General features: G+C 30.0%; 1 protein-coding gene across 2 annotated transcripts; it reads right to left on the reverse strand.

Annotated features, from left to right (window-relative positions):
- Positions 1-3: 3 nt before the first annotated feature.
- On the reverse strand, positions 4-11,306 carry LOC106684559 (uncharacterized). 2 transcript variants are annotated; one of them, XM_014426708.3, is made up of 7 exons: positions 11,219-11,306; positions 7,153-7,216; positions 5,295-5,500; positions 5,088-5,214; positions 4,822-4,974; positions 691-860; positions 4-301 (listed from the first exon to the last, which is right to left on the reverse strand). In XM_014426708.3, the coding sequence occupies exons 1-7, from the start codon at positions 11,243-11,245 to the stop codon at positions 188-190; spliced, it is 861 nt and encodes a 286-aa protein (XP_014282194.1). In that variant the 5' UTR covers positions 11,246-11,306; the 3' UTR covers positions 4-187. The 2 variants fall into 2 exon arrangements, with proteins under 2 accessions (XP_014282194.1, XP_066909812.1); XM_067053711.1 differs by lacking the exon at positions 7,153-7,216 and having other exon boundaries at positions 11,219-11,302.
- Between the last annotated feature and the right edge of the window lie 1,209 nt (positions 11,307-12,515).

Raw genomic sequence — 12,515 nt, forward strand, 5'->3', positions numbered from 1 at the left:
CAGTTATGATATACATAATGCAATATTAGAACAAGAATCAGTTATGATATACATAATACAATATTACTACAAGAATCAGTTATGATATACATAATTCAATATTACAACAAGAACAGTTATGATATACATAATTGGCGGTTTTTCCGATCAACTGAGTAGTTGCTTATCAGTTCTCTAATATCTAGCTTCATGCAGGGCAGGAGATATTCCATGGACTCTCAACCAGAAACACAATCACTGCGATGTTACCATACTTCAATCCAAGGTCACCTGAGCATTTTGGCAGATTTGGAAGAAACTGCTGTAAATATTTTTAATTTAAGTTAACATTTTTTTGGCGTATTTGAAATAGTTATAACTTATAAATTATTCTCAAAAGACTCAACAGGTTTCATTGAAGAAATTTAAAAAATCGAAAATATTGTTCGAAAATATTGCTCATTTCAGTATATGACTAAAATATAATTATTTTTGTACATAATTTAGTTAGAAGTCACAATTATAGCCTCCAAAAATCACAGAAATATTTATTAGTTGTAAATGAAGAACTATTGTGGTGTTCAAGAAACCTTGTAGTGAGTATTTATTGTTTTATTTAGAAAATTGATTTATTTCGTAGAGATGGTTATTTAAAAATTTATTCCAATATGATTAAATTAAAAGGTGAGGAAATATTTTCCAGGTACTTACTTTTATTGCTTCACTGGTAGGTATCGTGTACCAATCGGTTCTTAATTTAGAGGGTTTCGCTGGAGCAGCGAATCCACAGCCTATTAATCCTCCTTGTGCGTAAAGTGGGAAGAGGGTGTATTGCCTTATACAGGAAGAGTTCTTGTTGAACTTGTACACATAATGTTGACCTAAAAAATCAAGTGTCTTTAAATAATCAGAATTAGTTGCACTGCTATAACTGGGTTCCAAAGGATTTATTTGCTAAAACTTAATTATTATCATGATTAAATCCTAAATAGGTGAGAAGTCACAAAAATTTTTAAAAAATATAATAAATCAACATAAAACAAATACTAAAAAATATTCATTTCTCAGCATTAGTAAAACACAGTAAAGAAAATAACCATGAGTTTAATTTTGAAGAAGTTAAAATTTCAAACAAAGAGGATGTCAAGCCACATAAGCTCAATTGAAAATTTGGCATCCAGATTAAAATCTTTAGGCAATGATGTACTAGATGATATGTTGGATATCGTTTCCAAAATAATAACAAAACTTCCAGAGCAGTATAAATATTTTATAAGTACTTGGGTAATGACTGGCTTCGATATTAAAAGTCGTCAATTTAACTACAAGATTGAAGGCTGAGGAAAGACGATCTACAAATGCTACTGTGGAAACAGAGTCCTTTTACGTTTAAAACTCGTGTAAAAACCAATTGGTGGACTACTAAGAGGAAATATTCTTCTTGCTCTGAAGAAGGGCATCTGAGTAAAGACTGCTCAACCAAGAAAAAACTCTGTGTTGTGTGTAAAAAAAAAAAAAAAAAAACCAAAGAAACACTGTTTCTTTCGAAAAAACAAAGTGAAAACATTCTTCCCTTACTGAAAAATGTAGTACACAATCAATTGAATGGGTCTTAGATTCAGGTTCTACGATACATATGACCAGCAATATATGTATATTGTCGCAGATGCAACGAATTGATGCTGAAGTAGATCTCTGTAGAAAACTGTGCATCCCTGACAGCCAAAATGGTTGGTTGTGTACAAAGTGACAAGTGTCAACTGAAAAAATGTGATTTACATCCGAGATCTTAACATAAATTTCTTGTCTGTGAATAAAATAACACAGAATGGTGGATTTGTGATTTTTGCTAAAAACTAAGGAAAACTTAGAATAAAGAATGATACCGTGATGGAAAAAGATCTCCTGAGGGATTTAATGTAGTGAACTTGAAGGTTGGTTTGCATGTGAAATCTTATGCTACTAATGTACCTGAAACCAAAAAAGGAATGAGAAAAGAAAATGGAACAAGTGTTTGTTGTATAGTTGTTGTTGATGAATCAAATATTTCGCCTTCTGAGGAAAATTCAACTAAAGATGAAACAAGCTGATAGAGGAGACCGAAAAAGTTTGAGATTTGAAACGGAAGAAAATCGGAGATTAAGAGGTATCCTAGCGGACTTGTAGGATCAAGGATTAAGATGCACAGATAATTCTAGAGAAAAGGAAAAGACAGAAATTGTGCAAGGAAATCATCAAGACATCAAGGAGAAGCAGAAAGAGAAACCTAGTGAGATTGGAAAAGGTTGCAGAAATTAAAATCTTTAACTGGTGACCCAGAAATTTTTATCAAAGGTGAAGAACACCCTAGGTTAAATTCTAATGAATATAATTAGGACATTGATGAAAAAAAAATGTGGATAGCGAAGCAGATAATTTAGAAGGAAAAAGTAAGAAAGTGGATTGCGAAGCAGATAATTTAGAAGGGAAAAGTAAGAAATAGAATTTTGTGGAAATTATAAATGAATTTTTTTTTCTTTCTTTTTTTTCCGATCCCTCTAAAACGTAAATAAAAAGTGAATTAATAAATGCATTACTGTGAAAAGAAAATTAATTTGTGTTGGATCTTACCTTTTACTACCTATGGTATTTTAAGGTTACCTGTTATGTTTATTTGTATACATGAGATATACATTCTGAAAAGGTGCTATTTTAAATCCGGAGGTGAGGGGCCTACTCGTCATTAATAAATGAAATAGACATACTATTTCAAGCTATTAATAATTGCGATAAAAAAATTAAAGGCAATGTACAACATAGAGAAAGAGTATTAAACAAATCTCTTAAGTATTAATAATACATCATGCTTAATTGAAAATAAACTTGTAGCTAGAAAAATTTTCTGGCTTGTAGCAACAACAAACAATTTCATAACTTCTGGTGTGTTAAAAAATAAAACTAAAAAGACTGATTTTTTTTTCAAAAATGAGGATAGGCACATGTTTTTGTGGTATGAATGTAGTTTTGCGCTTGGTTGTGATATGTATCATAGACAGACAACAGTACTACATAAAAACTATTAATAATTAGTGTGGTAAAAAAATTAAAAGCAATTCACAACATAGAGAAAGATTATTCAACAAATTTCTTAAGTATTAACGTTACATGGTTCAGTACACTGAAATTTGAAGATGCAAACGGACAAAAGGAGGGAAGTGCATTTGAAAAGATAATTAATAAATATAATAATAACATATAAATATCAATAATCACTTGAAATAAAATTAATTTTTAAATTGAAAGAAATTATTTTAGGAAAACATTGTTTGAAAAGAAACATTAATAATGAATGATAACAAAAGAATAAGCTTGTTAATGTAAAAATTAGGACTTCATTCAATTGGGAATATATAAAAATGATTTTTAATTTACAATTTTACATATCCACAAATTGATAATTAGGTAAGGACAAAAATGAGAACAATTACTAAGATATTTGGCTCAGTCTCAGGAAACATTTTAATACGATTAAAAGTTTCAAGGAACATCAAATGTATTGGATCTTTTTTAGTTGCCGCAACTAAATAATATCCTCTGTGCGGGTTCTCACAAAATAAAAAATGAATTGAAGATAAAAAAGTATTATATTTTTCTGATTAAAAAGTTAATATTAATCAAAAGTAAAGTACCCGATATAACAAACGTACTATACAAATCCGCACTTGAGACTGTCTCCTACCTTATAATGCCTAAAGGAAATCAAAGGTCTCACAACAGCCAGCTGTACATAGGGCACACCTCACCATATGTACACATAAGCATCTAATTTAAATTTTAGGAGGGTACGAAAAAAAAAGATTAAAAAGTGGCCAGCGTGCAGATACCCTTTATGTGCACTAAGATCTTACAAATATTTTACTCCGAGATAATTACAAACGATCACCAATTTAGCTGGAAGTAAGTGTGTTAAATCTGAAAAAAAAGTGGAAAATTGTTTATCTTATTAAACTTTTTCAATCGCTCCCAAAACTAAAAATATTAAAATATATTTATTTTGTTTATTATTTAATTTTTTTTTTTTTTACAACTACTGTCTGAAAGATAACAAAATGTCCAAATTTGTTCGAAAATATTCTTAAATATATTGGGTACTGGTTGAATAAAACATATGGACTACTTTTTGATATGTTATTTAATGTGCATAATAGTATCTTCACTTAGAGTTAAAATCAACAGTAATATTATCGTTATACTCTGTACTAACTGAATTAATAAAAAAAAAATACACATTCTTGAGACAAATCTGAAACAAAAATGAATCTATATCAAATCACACTTTCATATATGTCAAAAATTTGGAGCCCAACGAACATAAGTTAGCCTTACTCCCTAAACAAACACCAAGCTGTCAAGTCTGGATGGATAACGAACGCATTCTTCAGCATATATTTCAATTTAAAGTATGGATTGGAACTGGTTGAAATTTCATCAGATATCATTTATTACTTTCAACCATGCGAAAATGTAATTTTCTGTGCATGACTGTACTTCAATTGCTTGTCCCATGGTTTTAAAACCATGAACCTAACCGTCTATAAGTTTTCATGTTAGCTTTGAGTATGGGCTCTTTGTGAAATACATATTTGTAATCCATCGACTTTTTATAATTCATTACGAAACAACTGAATAATTTTTAATGCTGTAATTTTATTGGTATAAACATATATACTATCTTACATATAACTTATCTTTAACCATATTTCATTTACTGATTATTTGGAGTTACATAGATTTTTTTTAATAACCCAATCCTCCTTGGAGCAAGTATGTATTGCAATTTTTAAAAATATATTCTTTAATTACCCAGACCCGGGTAGCACCCTTGCCTGTCGAAGTCTCCCATTTTGGTACCAGTGGGTTCCTTCCTTTGGATCTCTACCAATTTTCCGCCTAAGTATGCCCACAGCCCTTCCGCTGTCTCTTCTGTATTCTCACGACCTTTTTCAGTCAGCTTTTCTATTTTAAAATCAACATATAATTAATAATAAAAGCTTATTCATTTATTTGTACATTATGAAATTGGCAGATAGTTTAAAATAAAATATTTTTATAGGACTGTTAGTACTTACCGGGATTAGTGAAGAAAACTCTAGAAGAGTATGCGGGGATATTGAAGAAATTTGTTTTAATGTATTCTTTGATGGATTCATAATCGTAGTCTTCCTTTTTAATATTGGCCGTATCAGACTTTAAGAACTGGAATATATATTTTTATTAGAAAAGAATAATTGCATACATCAAGCACTTAAATGTTTCAACCTTTCAAAACGATTTACGGAAATTTGTGCACCAGCAACGTTTCCTTTCCTGTCGTACATGAAGCACACTCTGGGATCATTCTTCTGGCAGTAGAAGTCCATAGGAAATTTGAAGCCTGGTTCTGGTTTGACTTTCTCGTAGGATTGCATTAACGGACTGTTCGTATTCCTTGGTATCTCGAAGAAGGCATCTCGCTTGTCGACGCCAAAGGCATTAGTTTTCACTGTAATATGAATACTATTTTTGTGCATAAAATATTATTAAAATTTTTAATTGAAGCATAGAAATTGTTAATATCATTTGTTTTACTAAGGACTGTATTATATCTTATATATTATGATGAATCAAATAATTTTAATGTGACGCTTCAAAGCACCTAATTGTTATTTAAGTAACTGCTGATAATTTTATGACAGTGTTACAGTATCCAATCGAGTGTTACAGTTTTAGTTAATAATCTTGACGGATCGTGACTCTTCTCTTCTTTTCTTGAGAAAGAAAAGATGGTTCAAGTAAAACAAAAGTTGTCCATAAATTAATAAACTAGAAATACATTTTTTTTTTTAGTAAACTAAATGTTCAACTTTATGTAGTTACTAATTAATAATAAAAAAGTGTTTATAGTTATTGATAAGGTGATTGCTGAAGGAACAAATTTTTAATAAAGAGTTTCTAAAGAATTTCATGAAAATATATATTTAAAAATATAATAATAATAAAGGCTTAACGAACCGATACCACTTAACACTCTGTGCATACACCCTTCCAGTGATGCCCCTCTAAACCTAATACATTTAAAAATGTAATTGAAAATAATATTGTAGTTACCAAATTTTTCTAGTTTGTACCAAGTTGGTTACAAATAAAACCTAGGTTAATACTATCATCAGTAGTAATTAACAGAAATGAAAGACCTTGCGAAATGCTGTTTCGTCGTCGTCAAATTTAAAGGGTTTACGCCATTTAAGAATTTTGTATTCTCAACGTCTTCATAAACTGGACGGGCTTGTATCAGTGACGAAACAGCTCTAATCATCAAAATATTAGTAAATTAAAAACGTTTTACAAATTAATTTGTTGAGGCTATCTCGTTTTTAATTTTTAGAAATCAATAAATTAGCATTAAAAAACCACAACGCACCCAGAAAACCCCTCATGAGGAGGAACGTTATTATTTTATGTAAAATTGTTAAAATCATTGTTATGTTGCATAAGACTAAAAACATTTATATTCATTTGATTTTAGTTCCTGTTTATTTTAATATAAAAATAAAAATTATTTTCAATTTCAAAATGTAGTTAAATAAACTGAAATATTAATTATATTACAATGTGAGAAAAAGAAACATTACAGTATAGGAAATTTTTTTTTAATCTCTTGCTCTGAAAAGATTTATAATATGCAGGTTGCATTGCGGTTGTAACGGTAAAGAATAATAAAAAAATTATGCTGAAAGAAATTTTTACATATAGTGTACACGTGTCCCTAAAAATATTATTCAAATACATGGATTTGTTTGTGAGGCCGTCAATTTATTTTTTTGCGTGGTACCTACAGTTTCGAGTTTTGTAATCAGATCAGGTACAAAGTAGATGATTCTGGAATTTGAATGCATTTTGTTACTTGGCAGATTTTAAGCTCTTTTACTAATATTTTATACTCACGAACAATTTATAATCAATAGCAAAAAAAGGTATTTACATTTTCTAATTATTCTGTACTGGGAAAACTAATATTTTAATTAACGTCATAATGAATCTAGGAAGATTGCCACGTGGCATTATGTAGATTTTCATTATTAACTTGATGAAACATCTTATCCATGGTCCATACCAACTTAGAATTACTCGATTTATTTTCCAATCTTGACTTACCTCTAAGGTCATCGAACTTCCTCCAAGCACAACATACCTGTATAAGACCGAAAAAAGCCAAAACCTGGAGCAAGAAAAAATTACCATTTTCATTTATTCATTACAATAATATTTTGTGTTTATTATATTTTTGTGGTCATATGGTGTCAATCGTTAACCTATCGTTTTGCAATTTAGTGCTACAGCGGATTTAGAATGCGAAATTGTGCATAAAACTAATTATTACAAGAAAAACTTCGTTAATTTGTTTCACAATTTTTTTTTTCCCTCAAGGTAGTATCCTTAGACCGTCTATACAGCTGATATTCTAACCAATCCTCACCACGTATGCCGATGACACATGTGTGCTCGCAGTTAATAATGATTGTATCCAAAACTCTCCAATCCCATATCACAGCCCTCGAAGAATGGTGTCGTCATTGTAGGATTTAGAGAAATTCCAACAAATCCCATCAAATCACCTTTACCTTTCGTCGTAAACCTACCGACTGCCCTACAGTTTCATTTAATAATGTTACTCTTACCCATGTCGAACAGATCCGCTACTTTGGACTACATTTGGACACAAAACTGAAAAGACAGGAAACTGCACGTCGATTTCGACTACGGTCTAAACTTCCAACATATTACAAAAGACTGATCTACATGTCTGTAATAAGGCCAATCTGGATATATGGAGTTGAGCTTTGGTGCTCCACTAAACCTTCGAATTCCTCTCGTATTCAATCCTTACAATCCAAAATCCTCAATGCTCCTAACTTAGTCACAAATAAAATCATACATAAAGACCTTAAAGTTCCCTATGTAACCGATCTAGCCCGAACCAAATATCATTCCTTCCATTATAAACTCCCTAACCACTCAAACCTCCTAGTTTCTAATCTTGCATCCTTTTCCATTTCTGACAATCGTCCGAGGTGCCTGAAAAGAAGATGGCCACGTGACCAGCTAATGTAAAATGTCATTAAAGTGCTACCAATGGATAGTTGCTCTAAACGCCTGTAACACTCCATTTTAACTAAAACCATATTTACTGAATGTATTATGTTATATACAGTTGTAAATTTCAATAAAATTTAAATAATAACAATTTTTTATCCTCCTATCCTGCTTTCTGGTCTGAAATTAAAACAAAATAATTCATTTAATTGTATCTTTGACATAATTCAGCATGGATACTGCGTCTCCCTCTTAACCATCTAGTCTGTGAGTCAGGCAATGGATACATGGGCAGGTTAGATGCTGGATAGGGGACACCGTATACCCCAAACGTCTAAGAAACAAGTAAATGAACTATGCACAATTTACGCTCACATTTTCCTACAATATTCGTACCATTTATAATCTTTAATTATCTCATAATTATATTCTGTTCTTTTTTACATTACATGCTTTTAATCTAACCTAGACAGTCAAATTATTGACATTTTTTGTCACTAATTATGTTTAGTGAAAGTAAAATTTAATATGTATTATCTTAGCCTGATTATTAATATAATCTTTTTCTTCAGTATTGAAAATATAAATAAAAATAAAATAAGGAGTTTAAAAATACATAACTACCCTACAATTACATGAGAGAACTTTGAACTGATACTATTGTTCGTATCAATGATTTGTAAGTAGAAAACTTTAAGAACTATTACACAAAAATACTATTATCAGTTGCTGTTAACATAAACTAGTTTTATTGCTATATATATTTTTGCAATCAATGAAGTTCATCTGGTAGATTAAATTTGTTTTTATCAAATTAGTATAAAATTCACGTCTTTATTATTTGCATTGATTATGTAGAAAAAATTACTTTGGTTTCTGGATCGATATTATTTTTATTTATATTTCTAGTGGATAAAAAGATGACATGAAATGATAAATTTAGACTAGGAAATTATATAAAAAAATTCACAGGTACTATACATAGTGTAAGAATGAGACATGATCCATACTTGATTAAAACCATGAAAAATAATAAAACAGCTAATTAATTTATAAAACTATGAATTAAGAATAATGTATTCTGATTTAATGAGTGTGTGATGTAAATTAAGCTGAGCTTTCTTTTAATAGGCCTGAAGACGGCTTGAATATCCGATTAGTTAAAATGAAAGTAATTGCAGCTTCCCATTAATAAACAACATTTTATGTCTGAAAATGTCGGATTCTTGTTAATTGAAATTAAAAAAAACTCTTGTTAATTTATACTCAATATCTGGGTTTGAATTTTTTGTATTTTCCCCTTGTTTTAACATCATTGGCCCTTGGTGTAACCGTTCCACATCCCAACAGGTTTGACTTCCACTGTCTCAATTAAAGTATTTACTAAAGACATTTTCTCGGGAAAAACAAGTTCTAATGAAAATGGAAGATTCTTGAGGAAACTTGACCTTGGAGCTGTTATTATGTGTTTAATATCAAGGACGGGACGGCTATTAATAATTCCTGGATCAAAATCAGCAATGTTTTATTTATTTTTTAATCACTTTCCGATAAAAGTACATTTATTGAAAACTCTATTTTTACCTCGTCAATGATTTTGACGTTTTAATAAAAAACGTTTTTTTATACCCAAACAAATTTTTTTAAATTTCCTATTCGTTACGGATGGCATATTTGTAAGCAATGTCGCATATCTGATTCCATTTTGGTTGTCTCATACATTGGTGCATTCAGCAAGTGAGTCATGAAATGCTTTATATTGTTTTTTTTTATAATGTCACAAATGGATTGTCCAGTTTCATACGCAATGGTTTGTTTCTGATGTAAAAGGAGCTTTGAGTGAGGTAACGAAGGGATTTTAAGTGAAAGATCTGAATGGTCTGAGGTTGTGATTTCTTGTAGAAGCTCCTCACCTGAATGGCTTGTGTTCAAATTGGTCTAAGTAGCATATTGTATATGAAAATCTTGTTAGTTTATTATGATTTATTTTTATGATATATTAGCAGTTTCCAAAGTTGTCACTAGTGATTTGTGTGGGTCTCAAATAAATTATATCTGCTTATTTCAATTATGAGATATTGTAAAGTAGATATAGTGGACGTCTCAGTGCAAATTTGACCTTATTCAATTTTTGTATGGCAGTTAGTAAACCAAGTCTGTCATAATTTCGAATGAGTATAATTTAATTATTAATAAAATTAACTATTTAAATTACTAGTCTAAATTATACTAAAAATCTCTGAATCGAAACCATGGCTTTTTTTTATGTTCTGACTATTTCTAAATCTAAAATTCAATATCTACAACAATGTTAATTATATAATAATAGAAAATAGCGAAATAGATTAGCAAAAATAAAGGAATAAATACGGGGAAAAAATTATAGTGTGAAAATCGCTGTTTCTGGGAGTATCAAAAATAGCTGGTAATTTTTCTTGGAATGGCACTTGAATAAGCATATGTCAGAAAATAAAAATAAAAAAAATGGCCAAGCGTGTGTAAGACACATTATGTGTTTTATATATAGTTTCTTACTTTACCGAAGTAAAGGAATTTTTTTTTTGTAGTTACTTACTTAACTGAATTTCTAGCAAACGACTCACTCAAATCTTTGTATGAATTACCTGCATATCTCCATTCAATTTCGCAAGGCAACAAAAAGACTTAATAAACGTTTTGAATTTCTAAATCACTCAAAACTTTACCATAAAGTTTACCAAAAAATTCCCATTTTTCAATAGTCATTCATTTCAATTTAGAAATTAAGACAATAAGGACTTTAAATATATTCGGATATCAAGAAAACATTGTCTAAGGAAAATTTTAGAAATGATGGCAATAATGACCCAGAAGTGGTTGATGTCTAAAAATAATAATAAAAAAAGGTTATAAAATTCATAACCACACAAACCCACTAATGATAATATGTTATTGCCGATAATCCTCCTCAGTGTCTGAAAATAAGACGACTGGTCCTTGAAGTGTCATCAATAGACAGCCATTTCCATTTTTCATCAATTAGATATCATATGTACCAAGTTACGTTCTAAGTGAAGTTGTTATTTTCAATAAACTATTACAAAAACTTATACTTGGTAAATTTCTGAAATAGCTATGAGTTGCTTACCTTAACTGTGATCCTAGTAGCTTTCATATTTATAACTGATTCGAAGAGCTTCTGTAATCGGAGCTAATATAATAATTGTACCCCCACTATTTCTATTTGACCTCCAGGCTCTATAGGTGAATATTTATGTCGGGAACTCTGGACTATTGTTCAGTAATACTTCTTTACGATCTCAAGAATATTTTACAGTAAAAACACACATCAGATCCAATTGGTATCTATGTAGACCTTTCGGTCTTCATTAAGCCGAAAGCTTGACCAAGGAGATTGTTCTCACAGTGTTATTATTTCATGATTATTGTAAAGTAATAAATGTCCTGGAATATTTAAACTGCACCAATGCTGGTGGCATCTAACTGATTTAAAGTTTTGGTAACCTTAAACAGAATATTTCAAGGAAAATATTAATAAATAAAATAAACGTAATTTCTCTTATCTCTGAATAGATACGTTACTACACTTAGTGTTAGTACCTTAGTAGTATTATATATCTCTGTAAACGTTATGAAAGTGCTGCGAAAATGCTGACAGTTGAATCTAGATGTACAAATTGATGTACAAAAGTCCGAAATGATGAAGCTTTTTGTCGTAGTTTTCCATAAAATAATGAAGTTTTTTTTTTGTATCCGTTCCATAACCACTATAAATCGTTTTGGTTTGATTTTCAGAATGTCTTATACTTAAATTCAGTATTGACCAATGTTACCTGAGGCTCTCAGCTTAATGAAAGACTTTCGTCTTGCCAGGTATAATAGGCTCAGAAAGAGACTCCATTATTAATACTTAGATAAAATGAAATTAAAAAAGAGTTGAAAATATTTGGGTGAGTGGTATGATGATTACAAAAGAAAAAATATATATGCATTTATAAATAAATATCAATATAAAAATTTAGATTTTGTCTACTTTAAACCAACCCAAAAATATGTTAACCGAAGGACCAACCAATGAATTAATAATTTTAACAATATCCGGCCCGGAGGACCAATAAATGTTACCTGAACTGAGAGCCTCAATGAAAGACTTTCCTCTTGCCAGGTATAATATGCGCTGGGAAAATTATTTTTGGGCTGGAAAGAATTATTATGTTTAACTGAATAATTATGAAATGTTTGAAGTCTATATTTAACAAAGAAATTGCATGTATTAAACAGAGCGAAAATATAATGAATATATACATATAAACAAAATGAAAGAATTTATAAAACAAATTAATCGTATTCATTAATAAAAAAGGCGCTCGATCTTCCAGCGAACAGGTTCGTTTTTATTCTTCTTTTTTGTTTTCTTTCCCCTT

This window comes from Halyomorpha halys, unplaced genomic scaffold (assembly GCF_000696795.3).
Source record: "Halyomorpha halys isolate HHAL.00 unplaced genomic scaffold, Hhal_1.1 Scaffold591.1, whole genome shotgun sequence".
In the NCBI taxonomy this organism is placed as follows: Eukaryota; Metazoa; Arthropoda; class Insecta; order Hemiptera; family Pentatomidae; genus Halyomorpha; species Halyomorpha halys.